General features: G+C 42.9%; 1 protein-coding gene across 3 annotated transcripts in view; it reads right to left on the bottom strand.

Moving 5' to 3' along the window:
• SV2C (synaptic vesicle glycoprotein 2C) overlaps positions 1 to 26,665 on the bottom strand; it is a 385,566-nt gene that overhangs the window by 237,403 nt on the left and 121,498 nt on the right. For all 3 annotated transcript variants that reach the window (XM_073584110.1, XM_073584111.1, XM_073584109.1), the window contains exon 2: positions 23,714 to 24,386. In XM_073584110.1, the coding sequence (XP_073440211.1) occupies positions 23,714 to 24,275 (562 nt within the window). In that variant the 5' untranslated portion in view covers positions 24,276 to 24,386. The remainder of the gene's footprint in view (positions 1 to 23,713; positions 24,387 to 26,665) is intronic.

The following is a 26,665-nucleotide window of genomic DNA, read 5'->3' as shown; positions in this document are numbered from 1 at the left end:
TGTGCTACCTGTTGGGGACATTTTCCTGCCTATTGGGGACCTGTACCTGCCTATTGGGGACCTGTGCTGCCTATTGGGGACATTTACCTGCCTATTGGGGACCTGTGCTGCCTATTGGGGACATTTACCTGCCTATTAGGGACCTGTGATGCCTATTGAGGACCTGTGCTACCTATTGGGGACCTGTTCCTGCCTATTGGGGACCTGTGCTGCCTATTGGGGACATTTACCTGCCTATTGGGGACCTGTGCTGCCTATTGGGGACATTTACCTGCCTATTAGGGACCTGTGCTGCCTATTGGGGACCTGTGCTACCTATTGGGGACATTTACCTGCTTATTAGGGACCTGTACCTGCCTATTGGGGACCTGTACCTGCCTATTGGGGACCTGTACCTGCCTATTGGGGACCTGTGCTGCCTATTGGGGACATTTACCTGCCTATTGGGGACCTGTGCTGCCTATTGGGGACATTTACCTGCCTATTGGGGACCTGTTCCTGCCTATTGGGGACCTGTGATGCCTATTGGGGACCTGTTCCTGCCTATTGGGGACCTGTGCTGCCTAGTGGGGACCTGTGCTGCCTATTGGGGACATTTACCTGCCTATTGGGGACCTGTGCTGCCTATTGGGGACATTTACCTGCCTATTGGGGACATTTACCTGCCTATTGGGGACCTGTGCTGCCTATTGGGGACCTGTGCTGCCTATTGGGGACATTTACCTGCCTATTGGGGACCTGTGCTGCCTATTGGGGACCTGTGCTACCTATTTGGGACCTGTGCTGCTTACTGGGGACATTTACCTGCCTTTTAGGGACCAATGCTGCCTCTTGGGGATTCTTGCACCACACTAGTCTGAGCCTGAGGTAAAAGTGGAGTTCCACCAATATGGGCATTGGTGAGGCTGCATTGATGGGCACTGATCAGGCTGCATTGATGGGCACTGATCAGGCTGCATTGATGGGCACTGATCAGGCTGCATTGATGGGCACTGATCAGGCTGCGCTGATGGGCACTGATCAGGCTGCATTGATGGGCACTGATCAGGCTGCTTTGATGGGCACTGATCAGGCTGCATTGATGGGCAGTGCAGTCTGTATGTCTCTGTATGGGCAATTTTATTGCTGGTATATTGTTTTTGTAGCGCTGTATATATGTTGGTATTTTACTAATAGCAATTTTGAATCCCTAGGAAACAATGATATCAAGAAAGAGAAAAAATTGACTCGAAGTGTAGGATATTCGAAGAACCCAAAAGAATCGGTAAGTTTGATGATTTAACTTTACTTCTTCATTTTTAATATTGTATTTGTTCCTATTTTGTTTTATGATTTCTAAATAAGATATGTGCAGTGTGCATATGAATTTGGTGCTAATTTTTTTTTAAACTATATTCCGGCCCACCAATGGTCTGAGAGACCGTGAACTGGCCCCCTGTTTAAAAAGTTTGAGGACCCCTGGTATAAAGCATCACTGGATATATTTATTCTTACAATTTGATTGGTAATTATTCTCATGGATGAACTGTAGACATAAGCACATTAATTCAAAGCAAATCTAATTTATGACGAGTTTTAGGAAATTTGCTAGACCCAGGAAATTCAAACAATTTGCAATTTTATTCACACAAATCCCTCAAAAAATGCTCACCATCATTTTACACAAAGCACAAGACTACATTAGCCAGAGAAGGCTCACGTGACATTAATAATGATCTGCTTTACACACTGACCAGCAGCACAATACGACCGCTGATCCAGTCCTTTTGTAAATGCTAATAGAGAATATGCCATTACTATCTCCTATGGTCAGGCATCCATAGTCTGATAGCTTTTTTCTAAGCCAAACAAGCCCAAATTTGTCATCTTCTTATCATACGAGAGGTTTTTAATCCCAAGTAATAATCTACAGGTGCTTCTCACAAAATTAGAATATCATCAAAAAGTTAATTTATTTCAGTTTTTCAATACAAAAAGTGAAACTCATATATTATATAGAGTCATTACAAACAGAGTGATCTATTTCAAGTGTTTATTTCTGTAAATGTTGATGATTATGGCTTACATCCAATGAAAACCCAAAAGTCATTATCTCAGTAAATTAGAATCATTAACAAAAACCTCCTGCAAAGGCTTCCTAAGCGTTTAAAAAGGTTCCTTAGTCTGTTTCAGTAGGCTCCACAATCATGGGGAAGACTGCTGACTTGACAGATGTCCAGAAGGCAGACACACTCCACAAGGAGGGTAAGCCACAAAAGGTCATTGCTAAAGAAGCTGGCTGTTCACAGAGTGCTGTATCCAAGCATATTAATGGAAAGTTGAGTAGAAGGAAAAAGTGTGGTAGAAAAAGGTGCACAAGCAACCGGGATAACCGCAGCCTTGAAAGGATTGTTAAATAAAGGCCATTCAAAAATTTGGGGGAGATTCACAAGGAGTGGACTGCTGCTGGAGTCATTGCTTCAAGAGCCACTACACACAGAGGTATCCAGGATGTGGGCTACAAGTGTCACATTCCTTGTGTCAAGCCACTCATGACCAATAGACAATGCCTGAAGCGTCTTACCTGGGCCAAGGAGGAAAAGAACTGGACTCTTGCTCAGTGGTCCAAAGTGTTTTTTTCAGATCAAAGTAAATTTAGCATTTCATTTGGAAATCAAGGTCCCAGAGAAGCACCTGTAGTTGCTGCCTTTGAACTGACTCTAATTTCTCAATATTCCTTTTAAATGTGGAAAACTGGATCTTTTGTTCAAGATGTGGCCTCACAAGTGATTTAGAGAGGGTTAAGAATACACATGGATCATGGGATTTTATGACTCTTTTTATACATCCTAAAATCCTAAAAAGTTTGCTTTTTCAGCTGCTGCCTGACATTGAGAACTGCTGCTCAGCTTACATGTAACAAGAATAGCCAAGTCCTTCTCCTGTTCTGTACTCCCGAGAATATTTTGATTTAAAGTATATGCAGCACCAGGATTACTCCATCCCAGGTGCATTACTGTACATTTATCAACATTAAATCTCAATTGCCAAGTGTTTGCCCATTCAGTCATTTTATCCAGATTGTTCTGTAATATTATACTGTTAAGCTCGGTTTTTATTGTCCTCCATAATTTTGTGTCACACATAGTTTTGTATCATCCTTGTGGTTCTCACTGCTGATCCTTGCAGTTCCCACTGTTGACTTCATCCCATTTAGAGAATGTACCATTTACAACGACTCTTTGTGTCCCTTAACCGAATCCTTACCGATTTGCATAAAGTGTCCCCTAGTCACTGCTTCTGAAGCTTTAGTACAAGGCTGTTGTCTGGCACATTATCTGGAGATTTTCCACTTTTTTTTGAGTGGGTGGGCTCTTTTTTCCTGTTGCCCCTATATTATTCAATGTTGCTTTCAACTAGAATTTCCTTAATAGAACCTGTCACCAGGGTTGACCGATGTGAAATATGGCCACAACCTTTCAGGGCTGATATACAGCATTCCATAATGCAGTATATCTACCCCCAAACCGACCTGCAAAATAAGAAAAAGACGTTTTATTATACTCACCTGCAGGGTAGTCTGGTCTGAGGGGTGCCGCTGGCTTTTGCCCAGCGCTTCCCTTCTTCTTAAGCGGGTGTACTTCTGTGCCCTGACGGATGCACAGCTAAGTACTGTAGTGTGCAGGCACTGGGAATGGTCAGAGAGCCCCAGCTCATGCACACTACAGTACTTTACACTGCCCTAATGAGGTCAGGGAATTACGACTGCGCAGGACGCTATCCCGGGGAGACTGTGTGGATGACGTAAGGACGCGTCACCCACATGAAGCAAGAAGGAGGAAGACATGGCAAAAGAAGTGAGGAGCTGGAACAAGACCAGAAACATCCCTTGGACTGGACCGCCCCACAGGTGAGTATAATAAAAGTTTTTTTTTCTTGTCTTTCATGTTGGGTTGGGGGCAGATAAACAGCATTATAGAATGCTGTATATCAGCCCTGAAAGGTGATGGTCGTATCTCATATCAATCTTGGTGGCAGGTTCCCTTTAAATGCTATGATTTTCTTGTAGTGGTTTCGACATGTGATGTGAACTTCTCACAAAGACAAATATCTACACTTTTATATAATATTATCAAGGAAGTAGATATTTTGTTCTGCTAAGTTGATAATGTGTTATTTTTGGATAATTATAGTAGACTTAATGTAAATTTGATTTTTATGGTGCTCGTGACCAAAATTTTCCATTGTTCCTAAACGCATGCTTATCAAAACTGTTATTGAAATATTAAAAATACAAAGTAAGTAAAATGAAAATGTGAGCTCCATGTGGAGTTATTATTTCCTTAATGTTTGTCATTATGAGCATGGAATTATATGTTGGTGCAGTACATTATATTATTATATTAGGAAACTATTATCCAACTACCTTCTCCATATTCATCTCCGTCACCTCCTCTTCCCTCCCCAACAGACACAACTTCTGCAGACAGATTTCTGCGGTCGTTCACCAACTTTACTTTCCTGTTGAACTGAACACTGCGCGGTTATAAACTACAGAACTTCTTCCTTTACTACTTTATTTTCTGAAAAAATTGGATACATTTAATAGTGGTAGCATGCAAGCAGGGCTGCCACTAGGAAATTCGGGGCCCCATACTGGCAAAATTTTCAGGGCCCCCTTGAGACTCCCCCCAGGCTCCAACCCTCAAACTATTCACAGCCCCACCGCGCTCTCTTGGAAAAACTCCACTTGTCACCAATCACACATTAACAGTTCCCATCACCAGATCACACATATAGCCAGCAGCTTTTGTTTTGGCCAAAAGATTTTTTAAGCCGCCACCACAACAAGATAGACTCTTTTGGCCAAGCTCTACTTTTCTCTGTCTTATTAATCATTTGTAAAAATCTCCAATACAATTTAGGTATATTTTTATTTATTTTTAAATGACCAATAATATCATATACAAGGAACAAATACCACCACACCATGACCAGACACCATATTTCCACCACATAGAGACCTATAATACCAAATACAAGAAACAAATATCACCACACCATGTCCACACCATGACCACATATTACCACCACAGTGACCGACTAATATCACATACCACAGTACCATGACCAGACCACATATTACCACCACATAGTGACCAAATAATAGCACATATAAGGAACAAATACCACCACACCATGGTCAGACAACATATTACCACCACATAGTGACTGAATACTACAATACTGAACAATGATAAAAAAACACAATGCTAATATCATCATAAGTGCCATTATACACAGGAGATCTGTACTTAGTATGCAGTGTCTGTGTACAGGTAATACAGTGATTACTTGTGACATTATACCCAGGAACTCTGTATACAGTATCAGTGTACAGGTAACAGTGATCAACAATGACATTATACACACGGGTGCTGTATATATTGTACAGGTTATACAGTGATCAATGACATTATACACAGGAGCTCTGTATATAGTGTCAGTGTAAAGGTAATACAGTGATCACTGGTGACATTGTACACAGGACCGCTGTATATAGCATACAGTGTATAGTGTCAGTGTAAAGGTAACACACTGACTCACCAGTGACGTCTCTAGGTGAAGTCCTTCATCTTTGCTTTTCATCTTCATCCAGCCAGGGCTCGTCTCTGCAGGAAATAACAGTCATGTAGAGTACCGCTTGCAGAACACATTACTTAATTTTTTCCCAACTTCTATTCTACACTAGATGAAAAAAAAAAGGTGACATAGTGTGGCTCTGCACAGTAACAGGGCAGCCTCCTCCATTTAAAACAGTATCCTCAAAAATGAAATAAATACATCACTGCAGTAATAATATCCCTTAATTAGCCCTTATGGTAATAATATTCCCCAACCTGGTCCCCTTGTGTCTCATTCCTGGCTCCAGCCATATGTTCTCCCATCCTGGTTCCATATGTTCTCCCACCCTCATGAGTATCCATTCTGCCCCCATGTAATGTCCCTTCCTGCCCCATCTGTCCCATGATCCTGCCCCATTAGTCTCCATTATATCCATCCTGCCCATGATCCTGCACCATGTGTCTCCATCTTGCCCCATGATCCTGACCCATCTGTCTCCATCCTGCCCCATCTGTCTCCATCCTGCCCCATGATCCTGCCCCATCTGTCTCCATCCTGCCCCATGATCCTGCCCCATCTCTCTCCATCCTGCCCCATGATCCTGCCCCATCTGTCTCCATCGTGCCCCATGATCCTGCCCCATCTGTCTCCATCCTGCCCCATGATCTTGCCCCATCTATCTCCATCCTGCCCCTGTGTCTCCATCCTGTCCTGTGTCTCCATCCTGCCCCATGTCTCCATCCTCCCTCCGTGTCCATTCTGCCCCCTGTGTCCATTCAGCAACTTGCCTCCATTCTGCCCTGAGCAGGATGGAGACACATGGTCCATATGTCTCTATCCTGCCGTCAAAACATATTGCGGCTTGCTGCTTTCAATAAAAATTTAAAAAACCTCTCTATTGCCTGACCGCACCATCTGTCTTCCTGCCCTGAATTTCTGCCCCATCTGTCTCCATCATGCCCCTGTGTCTCCCATCATGCCCCCATGTCTCCCATCCTGCCCCCGTGTTTCCCATCCTGCCCCCATGTCTCTTATCCTGCCACCATGTCTCCCATCCTGCCCCCGTGTCTCCCATCTTGTCCCCGTGTCTCCCATTCTGCCCCTGTGTTTCCCATCCTGCCCCCGTGCCGCTTTCATAAAAATGAAAAAAGCTTTTTCCTCACCTGGCTGCGCTCCTGCGGCGATGCTCCCTCCATGCAGTTCAAGCACACACTCGCCAGCGAATGACAATGACGTCATATGCCGGCAACGTGTGGACTGATGTCACCTGCCAGCTTCAGATTGGCTGGAGGCTTTTAATTATTGCCGTGCTTCTGCATCTCGAATGTAGGTTCAATTAAGGCACCGGCAGAATCCTGCTGCTAGAGCCCGGTGAGCAGATGAGACGGGGCCCGATGCGGGCCCCCTCTGTTCATCGGGCCCCATACGTCAGTCAGGGCAGTAATGCCCTGATGGCGGCCCTCCATGCAAGTTCAGTTCATGCTTCAATATTGCAATTTTAATGTGGGCACCATGATTTAGGGTTGCATCTTTTTATGTGCAGGCCAGGAATAGTTGAAGATAATTGTACACCATCCGTTTCTTGCTTGTCTGACTTTACCTGTGATATGTCATTACTATGCTGCACCAGAAGAATAAACTGACGGAAGTTAATGCTGCTGGATCGGCATGCGTGCAAAGCTGTGATTCAATCCCGAAAGGGGTTATGATAAGTCTCAGCTGAATCATGTACCTGTCTGTCTCTGCTTGGCTCAGCTAAGCTGACACATCTGACCTGCGGGGAAAGACGGGAAGCTGATCTGACAAGGGACACCTGCCTGCCAGTGGTGAAGAACTGCTGTAATCTTTTCTCCAGTGCCTATTTGTGCTGAAGTGCATCAATGAAAATTGGACAGATGTCTGGAGAATACAGATTGCCTAAATGAATGCATGAGACTCTCAACAGCAATCACACATTTAGCATGCTGCAAATATCATTTGTAATGGTAAGAGGACAGTTTTTGTTAGGGTCATTGTATCATTTAATGAACAATACTTCAATGTTATGTTTAGGATGTCTGACTGTTATCGACTGTGTGCAGCCAGCCACGGGGAGGAAACAAGAAAAATTCCAATATTTAGAATAAAATACCATACATAGTTCTATTCAGGTCTAATGTAATTTTATATGAATGGCTATGTATATATTTACTTTATTAAATGTTTTGTCTGTAAAAAAGTCTCTTAATAAGGCCGGGGTCACACGGCCATAGATTCTGTCATATGAGACAATCAGGCTAACGCCACTCAGCTAAAACTCCGATCAGTGTTTGAGCCCAGTGTCATCCTAGTGTGATCCGATGATCGTGCATGAGAGAATCATATCACAGATGTGGAAAAGACAGAGAATTTAATTTCCCCATCTTCTCCATTGTCTCTGTCTGAAATAAGACTGCATGCAGATGACATCCGAGTTCAGTCTGATGTTTTACACGCACTCATAGACTTTAACGGGTGCACATGGTCCAATCAGATGCACTTACGGCATGCTGCAATTTTCTTTCTCAGGCCAAATTGGAATGAGAAAAAAAAGCGTGTATTGGCACTGTCCCATGGTATAACATTGGGCTGAGCGCATTCGGACAAGTTAAACGCCAATGTCATTGAGCCCTAAGAGTTCTAGCTTGCAAGTTTGGAGGTTGATCAATTTCCAGATTTTAGGCCGGGGTCACACGAGGGTATATGCTCTCCTCCGAGAGAATCGGATCCATTATGTAAATGACACTCGGATCAAACTCTGATCAGACTTTGAGCCCACTGGCAGCTTACTGTGATCCGATGACAGAATCGTCTCACAAGTGAATACAAGATTAAGAACAAAACTTCTCCATCTTCTCCATTGTATGAGTGGTTATTCTAAATTACAATGTACAGTGGATGCGGAAAGTATTCAGACCCCTTTACAGTGGTGGCGAGTGGGTTAATCTAACAAAGGGTTAATGTCAGCATTCGGTTGTACGGTGACATTAACCCTTTGTCAGATTAACCCATTCGCCACCGCTACAGGGCAATGGGAAGCCCACGCATTTTTTAACAACGAATTAACCCCTTAAAATAACAACTACAACTCCCAAATTTTGCACACAAACCCTCATCTAATTATTAGTCAGGGACATATAAAAAAACATGAAATGAAATGCTTTACTGAATGTAAACCATGTGTCATTTCATGTCGGGTTGGGGAATGATTTGATAGAAGCCGGCAATTTATTTAGCGGCTATTCTGCTATGAAGAACTCTGTGAAATATAAATATATATATGTATGTTTGTCACAATGACATGTATGTGTATATATATATATATATATATATATATACAGAGTATATATATATATGCATTCTATGTGTCTATATCTATTATTTCGTTTCTGTTAGAAACCCTGTCATAGGGCTCCATTATATGTCCATTCTGCAAGGTGGCGAGAAAATCTCGCCATACGGATGGCATACGGATTACATACAGATGCTTACATGCGCAAAATATGCGACCACACCTTGCTTACGGATGACATACGGAGCACTATTTAGGGGTCATTCATACGTATTACGCCTGTAAACTACGGACCGTATTTTGCGTCGGTTAGTGTGACCCCAGCCTTATAGTCATCATCAGTAGTTGACTCTAATTCCCGACAAACAATAATACAGGTATAATGACGGACATAAGTTCAACAAATTGTCACATATGATAATCCAGCAAAAACGTGGCACTATCAGCCATGAGTAGCTCTTCTTCCCGATGCGTTTCCCCTTCTCTAAAATACAGTGGTTCATCAGGGCATCCAGAGTGAAAAGCTTCAATGTCCCCCAGTGGCCGAGATGAATGGTGTCTGCGAATACCCTTGTATTCTAAAGAAGGGGGAAACCTGCAATGAAACAAAGAGTGAAACATTTAAAGGGGTCTGAATACTTTCCGTACCCACTGTAATTCTTCGATTTTCCATTAGGTCTATGACATTATGTGATTAAAATCTGACTAGCTGAATCCTTCTGAGCTCTATGTAGAAACAGGAAGTCTCTTTTCCGAGCGTGAGTCCGTCACTGAAAAAGTTCATGGCAGAGATGAGGAGGGAGCATCTAGGTCAGGAGTTGGAGGGTTTTCGTGATATATGGGGATTAGAACAGAACATCATACTGTATCTACACCGTTCATGTATGGTTCGCTAAGGAGTCAACATATTGCAGCCTGTATACAGTGTGCGGGTAGCAGGGGTCCTTGCTCCTACACCAAACCTCTTTGAGGTAGAAATGAAAGTTCACTGGAGTGGAAACAATGTGGACAATTTCCAAATAAAATAGAATTGGCTTATGTGTAAAAGGTTATATGTGATAGGGGAAAACTAAATTCCAATCCAGTCTACTGGAATCCCATCAAAGTTTTTATCCAAACTACTAAATTATTAAGAAATATTTAAACAAAGTGACAAAATATATTACATGATATTTCATCATTTGTCAATATCGATTAACATTATTATTATTATTATTATTATTACTAATATTTTTCAATAGGATGGTAGAATTTTTATTTATTTATTATTTAGATTAACCCCTTAATGGCCGGAACTTTTTTTCATTTTCGTTTTTCACTCCCCTTCTTTCCAGAGCCATAACTTTTTTATTTTTCCGTCAATATGGCCATGTGAGGGCTTATTTTTTTGCGGGACGAGTTGTACTTTTGAACGACACCATTGGTTTTACCATGTTGTGTACTCGAAAACGGGAAAAAAAATTCCAAGTGAGGTGAAATTGCAAAAAAAGTGCAATCCCACACTTGTTTTTTGCTTTGCTTTTTTGATAGGTTCACAAAACGCTAAAACTGACCTGCCATTATGGTTCTCCAGGTCATTACGAGTTCATAGACACCAAACAAGTCTAGGTTCTCTTTTATCTAAGTGGTGAAAAAAAAATTCAAAAGTTTGCTAAAAAAAAACAACACAATTTTCCAAGATCCGTAGCGTCTCCATTTTTCATGATCTCGGGTCGGGTGAGAGCTTATTTTTGCACACCAGGCTGATGTTTTTATTGATACCACTTTGGTGCAAATGCGTTCTTTTGATCGCCCATTATTGCATTTTAATGCAATGTCGCGGCGACAAAAAAAAGTAATTCTGGCGTTTTGAATTATTTTCTCGCTACGCCGCTTAGCGATCAGGTTAGTCCTTTTTTATTGATAGATCGGGCGATTCTGAATGCAGCGATACCAAATATGGAGGGTGATGTAAATTTTTATTTTTTTTAATTTTTAAACACTTTTTTTCACTTTTGGCATGCTTCAATAGCCTTCATGGGAGGCTAGAAGCATTCCATACTTGATCGGCTATGCTAAATATAGGCGGTGCTCAGATCGGCTGTTTGTAGCAGATTTACTGCATTGCTATGAGCGGCGACCTCAGGGCGGCGCTCATAGCAATGTGCCGGCAACAACCATAGAGGTCTCTATGAGATCTCTGGTTGTCAAGGCAATGCGTCGCTGACCCCCGATCACGTGACGGAGGTTAGCGATGCGCTCATTTCTGGCCCGGCGGCCGGAAGCGCTAGTTAAATGCCCGCTGTCGGCGCTTGACAGTGGGATTTAACTAGTTAATAGGAGCGGGCGGATCGCGATTCTGCTTGCGCCTATTGCGGGCACATGTCAGCTGTTTAAAACAGCTGACATGTTGCGGCTTTGAGGTGGGCTCACCGCCGGAGCCCACCTCAAAGCAGGGTACACCGACCGCTGACGCCGCTGACGTCAGCGGTTGTAATGGCGGTAAACAATAAAGACAAGGTTTATATGCCACATGAATTGCTTTAGTAAATAATCGAATGCAAATATCTCTCCTTATTAATATGTAAATGACGGATTGTCAACATATATTACCCAAATTGCTCTGTGGTATCAGACAGTGAGTGACAGTAAATGGCTGAAGTAAATCACTTCATTACTGAACATTTCTCGCATCATGTATGAAAAAAGCAAAAAACAATATGCATTGAAGTGGTAGATGTTTGAAGTCCACTCTCCTACAATGTGATAATAAATAATTAAATGGACAGTATATTTAGAGCATGCTTTATATTTCCGACAGTGCAAAAAAAAATGTTATCTGATTATAAGCTGTGTTGGATTTGTGATGGGCAAACCTGTGGATGTTCGGGTCCGGCAGGTTCGGCTGAACTTTTTTTTAGAAAGTTTGGTACAAGTATTAGAACAGTACCCAAACCCAAACCTGGACCCCATTCAAATGAATGTGGGGCCCAAACATGCCATCTGTGTGACAGCGTCTCTGACCTGAGGCAACATGTCACAGAACTGTGGTTCCCACACTGTAAAATGGATGACAGCGTGTGCGCCAGCCCAGCAGCTGTGACTGACGGTAAAAAAAGGTTACTACTACTCTCATCAGCGTACGCCTATTCTTGGAGAAAGGAGCGCAAGCAAATAACTCCCATGAGTGAAGTACTCTCATCAGCCGGCACCTGTGTGTTATCATAAAGATGTCAGTGTGATATAGTGCTGTAAGTGCCTGTGTATTTTACTGTACAATGTATTTATTGAATAAATAAAAAAAATAAATGAAAAAAATGGCGTGGGGTTTCCCTTAATTTTCCTAACCAGTTGAAGGAAAAGACGATGACTGGGGGCTGATATTAATAATCTGGGAACGGGACATTATCTACAAAGATTCCCAGGCTATTAATACCAACACTGCTATCAACGAGACAGGGCGTACGATGATGGGAGTAGTACAGTACTCTCATCAGCAGACACCTGTGACTGGGGGTAGCCTTTTTTCCGTCGTTCACAGCTGCTGGCTCATGCGCTGTCATCTGTATGACAGTGTGGGAACTTCAGAGCTCTGACCAGCGGTAACAAACTTACCACAATGAGAGCTGGTGTACAGATGACAGTAACACCGGAGAAGTCCGTGTTCGGAGTTCCTGCACGGACACTAGGTGTTCGGTACGGACACCGAACTTACTGTTCACATTTGCCCATCCCTAGTTATTAGGCTTGGTGGATAAAGTTATTAGCTCGTATCTACTGTATCTGATTGCCCTCTAAATGAGATTAATAAGCTTCAATGATATAAGGACTAATCCTCATTCCTCGTATAAGAATAAAGACCAGAGTTTCATACACCAGTATAGCATAAAGTAGCACTATCACTTTTTACATAATGGGCTTATCTTGGACTATATTTTTTTTTTACTGTGGGCCAAAGAACAGGCAGGTAGTTGTTATCTACCTGACTGTTGTGTCCAGTGTCCATCTCTGCTGACACAGAGTGGTCATAGACTGCTCCTGCTGTCAATTCAGTGGCTTCTCTGATGTCACATCAATAGAGCAGTGACTTTTCTTTCGCTCTGCCCAGTTGACAGGGCGTGACTGCAGATGTCATGCTCACTGACAGCCAGCTCAACATTTCCTAAATGCAGAGAGCCAGCTTTCAATCAGCATGAGGTCGGCTGTAAAGCCGAGTCAACAGAGCAGCCAGGAAGAAAGAGATTTGTTCTATTGTCATGGAGCAGCTAAATTGCCAACAGGAGCGGTTAGTGACTGATCTGGGCCAGAGTTGGGTAAAACAGGCATGTAGTTATAAATGAACTACCTGTTGGTTTTTAGACCCACAGTAAAAAAAAAAATATTCCTGGATAAACCATTTAATTTTCCAGATACACTGCAGTTGTGGCCAAAAGTTTTGAGACTGACACAAATTTAGTTTTTTACAGTTTGCTAATTCAGTGTTTTTACAGATGTTTCTGTGGCTACTGAAGTACAATTATCAGCATTTCAAACGTTTTTACATTTTTATTGACAAATACATGAAGTTTGCGCAAAAACTCAAAATTTAGAGTGCTGACCCTTACAGTGGGGAATTAAGTATTTGATACAGTACCGATTTTTCAAGTTTTCCCACCTACAAAGAATGGTAAGGCCTAGAATTTTTATCGTAGGTGCATTTCAACTGTGCGAGACAGAATCTAAAAATAGAAAACAGAAAATCATATTGTATGATTTCTAAATAATTAAATCTAATTATTATTATTATATTTTTGCATGAAATAATTATTTGATCACCTACCAACCAGCAACAATTTTGGCTCCACAGACCTGTTAGTATCCTATTCTGCACTAATTACCTGTATTAATTGAACCTGTTTGAACTAGTTACCTGTATAGAAGACACCTGCCCACACATGCAATCAATCATACTGCAACCTATCCACCATGGCCAAGACCAAAAAGCTGTCTAAGGACACCAGGGAAAAAATGTAGATCTGACAATGCTGGTATGGGCTACATGATAATAGGCATGCAGCATGGTGAGAAGGCAACAACTGTTGGCACAATTATTAGAAAATGGAAGAAACACAAGATGACTGTCAATCTTACTTGTTCTGGGTCTCCTTGCAAGATCTCACTTTGTGGGGTAAGGATGATTCTGATAAAGGTCAGGAATCAGCCCAAAGCTAAAGAGGAGGACCTGGTCAATGACCTGAAGAGAGCTGGGATCACAGTTTCACACATTACCGTTAGTAACACGCTACACCATAATGGGTTAAAATCCCTCAGGGCACAAGGTTCCGCTGCTCATGACAGCACATGTCCAGGCCCATTTGAAGCTCACCAATGACCATATGGATGATCCAGAGGAGACATGGAAGAAGGTCATGTAGTCAGATGAGCCCAAAATAGAACTTTTTGGTATGAACTCCACTTGCAGTGTTTGGAGGAAGAAGATGAATGACTACAACCCCAAGAACATCGTCCCAACCATGAATCATGGTGGGGAAAACATCATACTTTGGGAGTGATTTCCTGCAAAGGGGACAGGACAACTGCACCATATTAAAGGGAGGATGGATGGGGTAATGTACCGCAAGATTCTGGCCAATAACCTCCTACCCTCAGTAAGAGCATTGAAGATGGGTCGTGGCCGGATCTACCAGCATGACAATGACCTGAAACACACAGCCAGGGCAGCTAATGAGTGGCTTCATAAGAAGCATTTCAAGGTCCTGGAGTGGCCTAGCCAGTCTCCACACCTGAACCCAATAGAAAATCTTTGAAGGGAGCTGAAACTCAATATTGCCCACCAACAGCCCCGAAACCGGAAAGATCTGGAGAAGATCTGTATGGAGGAATAGGCCAAAATCCCTGCTGCAGCATGTGCAAACTTGGTCAAGAACTACAGGAAATGTCTGACCTCTGTAATTGCAACCAAAGGTTTCTGTACCAAATATTAAGTTCCGTTTTTCTATTGTATCAGATACTTATTTGATGCAATAAAATGCAAAGTAATTATGTAAAACTCATACAATGTGATTTTCTGGATTTCTGTCTCTCACAGTTGAAGTGTACCTACGATAAAAATTACAGACCTCTTCATTCTTTGTAGGTGGGAAAACTTGTAAAATCAGCAGTGTATCAAATACTTATTTTCCTCACTGTATTTTTCAAGACTTCTGCAATTCACCCTATCAGCTTCTGGGCCAAAACCTTAGTGATGGCAACACATTCTTAATAATAATAGTACTATTTTTTTTTCTATGGCGTCAATATATTAGGCAGCACTTTGCAATAAAGATGCAATTCATAGTCTTGCCTAATCAGTGCTTGGAGTTTATCACAATTTCTGTGTATTGGTTTGTCCACCCTCTATTTAAGGATTGACCACAGGTATTCAATTTTATTGAGATCTGGGGAGTTTCCTGGCCATGGACTGAAAATGTCAATGATTCATTCACCCAGAAGCCTAGTTATCACTTTTGACTTCTGACATGATCTCCATCCTGCTAGAAAAAGCATCGGTCATCAAAAAATTACTACTGAATCATTAGGAGAAGTTACTGTCATGATCAAGGTTGGATTATGACAGATTTTGCAAAAAGTAACCTTTTTTTTCCTTTAAGCTGTTTGCTTAAAGTTAGTTTTGCCCCCGGTGGCCATTAGGGTCATTACACTGTGGTTGTTTTATTTCTAGTTTTGCCCCCAGTGGCCATTAGGGTCATTATACTCTGGTTACTTTAGTTTAGTTACCCCCAGTGGCCGCTAGTGTTATTGCACGTGATTATGAAGCAGGTGTGATTCCCTGGCTCCTACCTATAAAGGAGTTGCAGGTGGTTTCACTCACTGTTAGTGATATTTCTCATTTCCAACCAAGTCTGGTGAAGGAAGGAACTACAGAGAGGAGTTCCTAGCAGCTCAGGGGAGCTCTGGTGTAATAGCTTCAGGCGGAAGCTGAATTCAGGTGTCGAGCTTCAGGGGTGAAGATGAACTTTGGTGTCGTACTCTGTTGCTGGGAGCAATAGTAACAGAGCTAAGCTGGAACTACAGAGAGGAGTTCCTGGCAGCTCAGGGGAGCTCTGGTGTAAGAGCTTCAGGCGGAAGCTGAATTCAGGTGTCGAGCTTCAGGGGTGAAGCTGAACTTTGGTGTCGTACTCTATTGCTGGGAGCAATAGTAACAGAGCTAAGCTAAGTGGTGTTTTTCCCTGTTTGTTACTTTCCTTGTGTGTGTATTAGTGCAGTGGTGGGATTAGTTTCTGCACCGTCCAGTTCACTAGAAAGGGATAGGTGCAGGGCCACAGCTATAATGAGGCAAGTTGAGCCAGGTGCTGAACTGGCAGGCAGCAGGGGCGGCATTATGCGCTCCTCTACCTGCAGCACCTACAATTTAGCCTCTGCACGCTGGTGCTGTGGTCGTGCAAGAGACTGTAATTGATGAGATCACAGGAGGGAAGGAGTCAGGGCCCCCTGATCATGTGACCACTGACTCCTCCCCTCCTGTGACCTCATCACAGGTCCTGTAGTCGCTCCTCTCCTCATCTGTAGCGTCTTCAATCCGGATATCATGTGACCCTGACTCCACCCCTCCTATGACCTCATCACAGGTCCTGTGCACATCAGTCCTTGTTTTATGCAGGACTCTGCTGTCTGTGTTGCTGTTATCATCCTGGATGAGGGAAATTTATTTGTGGGGTCAGGGGGGTTTACAGGAGGTATGTGGCAGAGCCGCGAATGTGTGAGGTGTACGGAGCAGAGTGCAAGTGTACGAGGTGTAAGGAGCAGAGATGTGTACGGAGTGGAGCTGTGTGTGTGTATGAGGTGTACGGAGCAAAGATGTGTACGGAGTGGAGCTGTGTGTGTACACAGAGTGGAGCCGTGTGTGTGTACGAGGTGTACAGAGCAGAGCTGCGAGTGTGTGAGGTGTACGGAGCGGAGCTGTGTGTGTGAGGTGTACGGAGCACAGCCGTGTGTACGAGGTGTAAGGAGCAGAGCCGCGTGTGTACAAGATATAAGGAGCAGAGCCGTGTGTGTATGAGGTGTAAGGAGCAGAGCCGCGTGTGTACAAGATATAAGGAGCAGAGCCGTGTGTGTATGAGGTGTAAGGAGCAGAGCCGCGTGTGTACGAGGTGTAAGGAGCAGAGCCGTGTGTGTACGAGGACCGAGGTGCATGGAGCAGAGCTGCACGTGTATGAGGTGTACGGAGCAGAGCCGCACGTGTTCGAGGTGTACGGAGCAGAGCCGTGTGTGTGTGAGAGGTGTACGGAGCAGAGCCTCGAGTGTGTGAGGTGTACGGAGCGGAGCCGCGTGTGTACGAGGTTACAGAGCGGAGCCGCGTGTGTACGAGGTGTAAGGAGCGGAGCCGCGTGTGTTCGAGGTGTAAGGAGCGGAGCTGCGTGTGTACAAGGTGTAAGGAGCGGAGCGCGTGTGTACAAGGTGTAGGGAGCGGAGACGCGTGTGTACGAGGTGTAAGAAGCGGAGACGCGCGTGTACGAGGTGTAAGGAGCAGAGCGCGTCTGTACAAGGTGTAAGGAGCTGAGTGCGTGTGTACAAGGTGTAGGGAGCGGAGATGCGTGTGTACGAGGTGTAAGGAGCGGAGGCGCGTGTGTACGAGGTGTAAGGAGCAGAGCCGCGTGTGTACGAGGTGTACGGAGTGGAGCCGTGTGTGTGTGTACAAGGTGTATGGATCGGAGCCGCGCATGTGGGAGGTGCATGGAGCAGAGTTGCACATGTACAAGGTGTACATTGTAGAGATGTGTACGAAGTGGAGCTGTGTGTGTGTACGAGGTGTACGGAGCAGAGACGCGAGTGTGTGGGGTGTGCGGAGCTGTGTGTGTGTGCGAGGTGTACGGAGCAGAGCCGCATGTGTACGAGGTGTAAGGAGCGGAGCCGCGTGTGTACGAGGTGTAAGGAGCGGAACCGCATGTAGGGTGTAAGAAGCGGAGCCGTGTGTGTACGAGGTGTAAGGAGCAGAGCCGCGTGTGTACGAGGTGTACGGAGCGGAGCCGTGTATGTACAAGGTGTACGGAGCGGAGCCGCGTATGTGGGAGGTGCACGGAGCAGAGCTGCACGTGTACGAGGTGTACGTTGTAGAGATGTGTACAGAGTGGAGCTGTGTGTGTGTACGGAGTGGAGCTGTGTGCACGAGGTGTACAGAGCAGAGCCACGAGTGTGTGGGGTGTGCAGAGCTGTGTGTGTGTGCGAGGTGTACGGAGCGGAGCCACGTGTGTGCGAGGTGTAAGGAGCAGAGCCGCATGTGTACGGAGCAGAGATGTGTACAGAGCAGAGCCGTGTGTGTGTATGGAGCGGAGCCGTGTGTGTACACGGAGTAGAGCCGTGTGTACGGAGCGGAGCAGCGCGTGTGCGAGGTGTACGGAGCGAAGCAGCGCGTGTGCGAGGTGTACAGAGCAGAGCAGCGCATGTGCGAGGTGTACAGAGCGGAGCCGCACGTGTACGAAACAGAGCCGCACGAGTACGAGGTGTACGGAGCAGAGTCGCGTGTGTGTGAGGTGTATGGAGCGGAACTGCGTGTGTACGAGGTGTATGGAGCAAAGCCGCATGTGTACAAGGTTTACAGAGTGGAGCCATTTGTGTACAAGGTTTACAGAGCGTATCCACGTGTGTACAAGGTGTACGGAGCAGAGCCGCATGTGTACGAGGTTTACGGAGTGGAGCCATGTGTGTACTGAGTGGAGCCGTGTGTGTGAGGTGTACAGAATGGAGCCATGTGTGTATGAGGCATAACAAGCAGAACCGTGTGTGTATGATGTATGCGGAGCCATACGTGTACAAGGTGTATGGTGGGGAGCATTCATACCTCCCAGCGGAACAGTCCCGATTTTGAGAGAGATTCTGCCCCAATGCCCCAGCTGGGAGCTTACTTTTCCCGCGGACACAGGAGTACATGGCAGAGCCCCGAGGAGCACTTTAAAATTCGCACGTGACGTTCCACCGGAAGTGATGTGCTAGAAGCTGACTGGAAATGAGGTAATTTCGGGAGGAGATTGTGACGGAACCATGGAGGCACTTCAGGGAATGCTTCAGATCCATCACCATATCCTCCCCCAACAGCACGGACAGCAGGATCGTCATGGACTCGGGATGCCGGCCATGTGAGCGGAACATGATATGTCCTGCATTGGGAGGCTCAGGTGGGCACTAAAGTGGGAGCTGGGCTGCTCTAGTATCTTTATAGAATCTTTCTTTCTCTCTCTGTTTCTTTCCTTCTTCTTTCTTTCTTTCTTTCTCTGTTATTTATTTCTTTCCCCTCTTTCTTTCTCTCTCTCTTCTTTCTTTCCCCTCTTTTTTTCTCTCTCTGTTCTTTCTTTCTTTCTCTCTCTGTTTTCTTTTTCTCTCTGTTCTTTCTTTCTTTTCCTCAGTACCAGTCAGTGTGCCCACAGTACCAGTCGAATAAGAGGGGTAGGAAACTAGGTGGCACTGGTCACATTGAGCCTCTCATACTTTTTACTGGTGTATAATCATATGCCCTGAGCACCCCCATAAAGTGGGCCAGCGCCAGAAAACAGGGTACAAACAAATCACTATTACTATCAGTCCAAGTGGACAATTATATGGGTAAAGTTAATGATGTCCCTGTGCCAAGCACTGTGGATGATCAGAATACACTGAGGAGACTAGAACAGCGGGGTTTGGGTAGAAGAATTATATGGGGCCCATTACACTGTATGAAGTAATATATGGTGCCCATTATGCTGTATGAAGTAATATATGCTGCCCATTATACCGTATGAAGTAATATATGGTGCCCATTATACTGTATGCAATAATATATGGTGCCCATTATGCTGTACGAAGTAATATATGGTGCCCATTATGCTGTATGAAGTAATATATGGTGCCCATTATACTGTATGAAGTAATATATGGGGCCCATTATGCTGTATGAAATAATATTTGGGGCCCATTATACTGTATGAAGTAATATATGGTGCCCATTATACTGTATGCAGTAATATATGGTGCTCATAATACTGTATGAAGTAATATATGGGGCCCATTATACTGTATGAAGTAATATATGGGGCCCATTATACTGTAAGAAGTAATATATGGGGCCCATTATGCTGTATGAAATAATATTTGGGGCCCATTATACTGTATACAGTAATATGTGGGGCTCATTATACTGTATGAAGTAATATATGGTGCCCATTATACTGTATGCAATAATATATGGTGCCCATTATGCTGTATGAAGTAATATATGGTGCCCATTATGCTGTATGAAGTAATATATGGTGCCCATTATACTGTATGAAGTAATATATGGGGCCCATTATGCTGTATGAAGTAATATATGGTGCCCATTATACTGTATGAATTAATATATGGGGCCCATTATACTTTATGAAGTAATATATGGGGCCCATTATACTGTATGAAGTAATATATGGTGCCCATTATACTGTATGCAGTAATATATGGGGCCCATTATGCTGTACGAAGTAATATATGGTGCCTATTATTCTGTATGAAGTAATATATGGGGCCCATTGTACTGTATGAAGTCATATATGGGGCCCATTATACTGTATGAAGTCATATATGGGGCCCATTATGCTGTATGAAGTCATATATGGGGCCCATTATGCTGTATGCAGTAATATATGGGGCCCATTATACTGTATGCAGTAATATATTGGGCCCATTATACTATATGAAGTAATATATGGTGCCTATTATGCTGTATGAAGTAATATATGGGGCCCATTATACAGTATGAAGTAATATATGGGGCCCATTATACTGTATGAAGTAATATATGGAGCCCATTATACTGTATGAAGTAATATATGGTGCCCATTATACTGTATGAAGTAATATATGGGGCCCATTATACTGGATGAAGTAATATATGGGGCCCATTATACTGTATGAAGTCATATTTGAGGCCCATTATACTGTATTAAGTAATATATGGTGCCTATTATGCTGTATGAAGTAATATATGGGGCCCATTTTACTGGATGAAGTAATATATTGGGCCCATTATACTGTATGAAGTCATATATGGGGCCCATTATGCTGTATTAATTAATATATGTGCCTATTATGCTGTATGAAGTAATATATGGGGCCCATTGTACTGTATGAAGTCATATATGGGGCCCATTATACTGTATGAAGTCATATATGGGGCCCATTATGCTGTATGAAGTCATATATGGGGCCCATTATGCTGTATGCAGTAATATATGGGGCCCATTATACTGTATGCAGTAATATATTGGGCCCATTATACTATATGAAGTAATATATGGTGCCTATTATGCTGTATGAAGTAATATATGGGGCCCATTATACAGTATGAAGTAATATATGGGGCCCATTATACTGTATGAAGTAATATATGGAGCCCATTATACTGTATGAAGTAATATATGGTGCCCATTATACTGTATGAAGTAATATATGGGGCCCATTATACTGGATGAAGTAATATATGGGGCCCATTATACTGTATGAAGTCATATTTGAGGCCCATTATACTGTATTAAGTAATATATGGTGCCTATTATGCTGTATGAAGTAATATATGGGGCCTATTTTACTGGATGAAGTAATATATTGGGCCCATTATACTGTATGAAGTCATATATGGGGCCCATTATGCTATATTAATTAATATATGTGCCTATTATGCTGTATGAAGTAATATATGGGGCCCATTATACTGTATGAAGTAATATATTGGGCCCATTATACTGTATGGAGTTATATATGGGGCCCATTATACTGTATGAAGTAATATATGGGGCCCATTATACTGTATGAAGTAATATATGGGGCCCATTATACTGTATGAAATAATATTTGGGGCCCAATATACTGTATGCAGTAAAATATGGGGCCCATAATACTGTATGGAGCATTATGTGGGGATAGGGGATGACTTTCTGTTTGTTGTGGATCAGACCGCTGGGACCCCCATGATCCTGGGAAACGTAGCTTTGAAGAGCACCATGTAAATGGAGCTGTGGTCAGTCATACGCACTGTGGTGTCATTCACATGTGGCTCTCCAAATAACTCCTTAAAGAGAGTGATGAGGGGATGACAAAGTATAGCAAAAATTCACTGATCGGGGTGATGAGTGCTATAGTTTGTGGGCTAGTGGGGTTTGTGTGGCAGGGCTGCATTTTTGTCCCAGTCCGGCCCTGTGCCAGGCCTACCATTGCCATTATTGACCCTTGTTCTGGATACTTACGTGTTTTTCTTGTATGTGCGTCTGATGGCGCTGACATCCTTGTGTTTTGACACTTTTTTCCTATTTATCTAAATCAAAATGTCCAATATTGTACTCAGTTTTACAGGATAGATATGAAATTTTACTTTGTGTGCGGGGGGGGGCGTCATTTTGCTGTTTGCCTCAGGCAGCAGATAGGCTAGGTTCACCCCTGAGGGCGAGCTAGGGATTTGAGTTATCCAGCTTGTCACCAGGTGCAGAACCTGCTTAGGGATCGTCAGGAGTGTAGGGACAGGAGGTCTCCACGTCCCCGTTCCCTATTGCAGGGCCCTCCATTGTAATGGTTTCCCCGGTGTTTCCCTTAACTCTGTTTAAATTCGCCATGCTGGAGGAGGTGTATCCAGGTTCACGGGTGTTATAGAAATTCGCCCTGCTGGAGGCGGTGTATCCAGGTTCACGGGTGTTATAGAAATTCGCCCTGCTGGAAGCGGTGTATCCTGTCACATGTGACATTACAGTTACTCTTGAAGGCTTTTAAGATACCATTCTTTATCAACGACAGTGTTCTTGGGCAATATTGTCACTCCACTGCCTTGGATGAAAATCAAGCTAACATATGAATGGTCTCGGGATGTTTTATTGCTCTCATGACGCAGGATTCATAGAAGTCCTCACCTTTTAGTTTCATTATAATCATTCTCCCAGATGTCCCCAATACAAACTGAAGGGGGCTTCATCAGAGAAAATAACTTTGCTGGAATTATAGAGATTGGACTGCAGAGGACTGGGGTAATGTTATTTTCTATGATGAAGCCCCCTTCAGATTGTTTGATGAGCGCTATCATATGTCCTGTGTCATACCAACAGTAAATCTTCCTGAGACCAGTCATTTTTGAGTTTCAGCCAAGGGAGTGGGGTTATTCTCAATTTTGCCTAAAAACACTGTCATGAATAAAGAATGGGATCTAGACGGCATATGGGACTAATTACAATGTACTAACTCAGATCCTGACAATGAGAAAGACACAACATTGTACCCAAGAAGAGTAATTAACCCCATCATAACTAATGACGTATATTTTCGTCCTTTGCGGTGTCCCTGCCATGTCCCAGTGTGTGAGCCCACATCTTTCCCTGCACACCAACCCCGATGGCTGACCTAATCAAAATTAAAGTTTTTTAGTTGCCACAAGATTGCAATAAAGTGCAATAACGAGGCTACGAAAACCTTGTATCTACGTGGTAAATGGATAAAAGTGTTGAGCATCAATAATTTCAATAGTTTAGCAGTAAAATGTTGTTTTGTCTAAACTTTTTTATAAATACAAGGGCATGCAAATCATAGTACTGCCCCTGTTTAACCCCCTTTATCTTTCTTTACCATCAGCAGGTCTTAAAGGCAAAAATATCACATATATAGCAATTTATATACAAACAGACAGATAGATAGATAGATAAATAAATAGATAGATAGATAGATAGATAGATAGAAACAGTGGTCATAAAGGTCAACTTTTTGCATTTATTGGACTATACTATATGTACTATTACTTTGTGAATTGCAACTAAAATACTATAGCAAAGTGTTACTCACCGAGCCAGCCAGAGCCTGAGTCTGGTATACACATATCAGTTTCTGCACTTGGCAGCACAAATCCAACTACGAACACCTCAACTCCGTCAGCCATTAGAGCCATTCCAAGCACAAAGAAGAGGGTCCACTGAAATCGGCCATGTCCACATTCTTGAATAATGAGTTCATATTGCTGCGCCAACTCTTCTTCATCAGCTTTCCTCTCAGTTTCTAGCTCATGACGAGCCTTGAAAATATCCGAAATGGGTTCACCTAGAGCAACCATGCCATCTTTCCCCTCACCAGGAATTCCTTGATACTCTCCATCATATATTTCATCATCTTCATCATGGCCTTCTGTTGCCTCACTGGAGCCTTCTTCATCATTCACCTCTTCATTGTAGTTGCCATGTGTATAGTACACCTCTTCATCTGGGAAGTGATCATGGACTCGGTGGACATACCCATCCTGCTCTACTTCTCTCGGTTTATTGGCCGTTTTGGCTGTGTGTCTCTTTGCTTCCCTAGCTATGTCCTTAGCACCTCTCACTAGTGAAGTCCTGTCTCTGTAGTTATCTTCCATTGTGTAGAATTACTTAATATTCCACAAATGGCGGCAGACGTCTGTGGGTGATAGATTACGTTCCTTCTCTATATCACAGATGATGTATTACACCAAATTTGAAGTATGCATCTGTAATATAAACAAGAAGAAAGAAGTTTAGTTTTGTAGAAACCTCCAAAAAGCATTTACAAAACTCATCAAATGTCTCTTGAATACTTTAAAGGGAACATATCTCATTGAGCATAGCATCTGATCTGCAGGCTGTGTGTGATTGAGCAAAACAAGCATAACAATAGGAAACACTTTTGTGGAGAAATAATCAGTATAACTTGTATTTTATTCATTTAAATCCCTGCTATTCCTATGTTAGGGGTTCGGTGGGTGATCCTACTTAATGACTGACAGCTTTCTTTGTATGATACTATGAGCCAATTAGGAACACGTCCTGGTCTCCTAAGCATAAAAAGAACAGGGATTTAGATAATAAATGCAAGTTATAATAAATCTTTTCCTACTAAGATATATATACATACACAGACATGACTGTATATAGTACATGAGAGGCTCTGTTTAATTCAAGACTGTAGCTTAAAGGGGTTGTCCGGTCTAAAGTTACAAGTCTGCAGTCACTCTATGCATGAAGGCACTCTGTGCACACACTGCACGTTTTGGTAATTCCCAGGGATCATGTGACCACAAGAATGCCATATGCATACTCCAGGCCACATTTCGACTAGAGGGACGCAACCTCTCTCAATGCATGCAGTCTAGTCGGAATGTGGCCAGAAGTATGCAAAGTCCTGTATGTACAGTATACTTATAGAAAGAGAACAGTTAATCACTTATAGGACCACCCACTGGACTAAAAATCACAGAAAGAGCAGAGGTTTAAATGATGAAAACACAAGTTATACTGAATCTTTTCCAACAAAAGTATATATCAATCTACTCACCTCATCCTACCCTATAACATCGTGACTGCATTTTTGCCTTTAATTAATTGGACATATCTTACTCCATCACATTCTTCATTAAGACTGACACACAAAACTCCAGTCTAAATTAATTGGGGCCTATGTTTTTGTTCCACACAATCCTACTTTGGCTAAAGGAAAATGAACACAAAATATTGTTTCCCTGCCCAAGCCATCATCAAGGGTCATAGCTAGCGGCTAAATTTCAGCTACAGCCGATGGTCTTGAATTTGTCATAATCTTCTTTTCATATATTTAGCTTTGTTCTGATAGATCATGTTGTAAAAATGAATTCTATACACTGGTACCATTCCTAGTCTTTATATAAACTCTATATACAATAGTGGACAATGCTGCATAAAAATTTAAAGTCTACACATTCACTGACAAAGAATGTAAAAAGTTCACATTACCAGAAGGGAGAAAAACTATTTGTTATGTTTATGGTATTTTCTTGTAGAATGTAATGTTTTATTAATACCCAGTTCTGCTTTATACCACATTCTCCTCATGTGTTTTGTTATATTTATTGATTGTATTATTCTGTGTACAAAACACACTGGAATAATTTATTTTATAGCATTACTATGCAGCTGCAGGGCCTTTCCTTACAATTTTTTTCTCTTTTTCAGTATTCAATTATGGAAGCTCAAAAAATTGCTGTTTGGCATATAAAGCATGATTCCGAATATTTACTGGGCTCTCACTTCCATAGTAACTCACACTAGAGTTATAAAATGCAGTCACTATAGAATGACTCACAGGCACCGCTCCAGAAGGGTCAGTGGTCAGGGCACCCCTGCTTTCCACATTGGTGCAGGACATCTGTAGACATACTTAGTCCATTGTGGGAATATTTCTATAATGACATTCAGATATATACTTTGCAGCACATGCTCCATGGGAACCTATAGTCCATGTGGCCCGCGGTACCCTTCGGTGTGGCCCTCAACCATCTGCATAATGTCTGTTTCCATGCATTTTCTATGATGCTGGTATTGTTGATTCTTCGGTGGTCAAGATAACTTCTCTCACCTCTTCCTGTGCACTCACTCACCGCTACAAAACAACCTACTTGCCCCAAATAAAGACTGAGGCGTTAGGTTTGGATACTTAGGCTACAGGAGCCTTTATTATAATAACTGAAAAGCATTTAGGAAAATGGTTAGTAAAGGTAAGGTCCTTGAAGCTACAAAAGCTGGTGACACCAAAACAACCATAGTAAATACGATTACTCCCAGCCGTATGTCACAGGCCCAAGGGCACTATAATCCAAAAGGTTCCTTCATGAGTTATTGATACCCAGGGACCCAACATTCTCTTTCTGTAAATCCCACAAATCTGTAGACCAAATAAAATAAACTTATAATTGAGGTATTCATATCCTGTTGAATCCCCCAGACCAATTTAAACCAACTTCAAGGACCCCGCGAA

Source organism: Dendrobates tinctorius, unplaced genomic scaffold (assembly GCF_039654945.1).
Source record: "Dendrobates tinctorius isolate UK_male_01 unplaced genomic scaffold, ASM3965494v1 ptg000083l, whole genome shotgun sequence".
Taxonomy (NCBI): Eukaryota; Metazoa; Chordata; class Amphibia; order Anura; family Dendrobatidae; genus Dendrobates; species Dendrobates tinctorius.
This window is presented reverse-complemented; position numbering and strand designations above follow the sequence as displayed.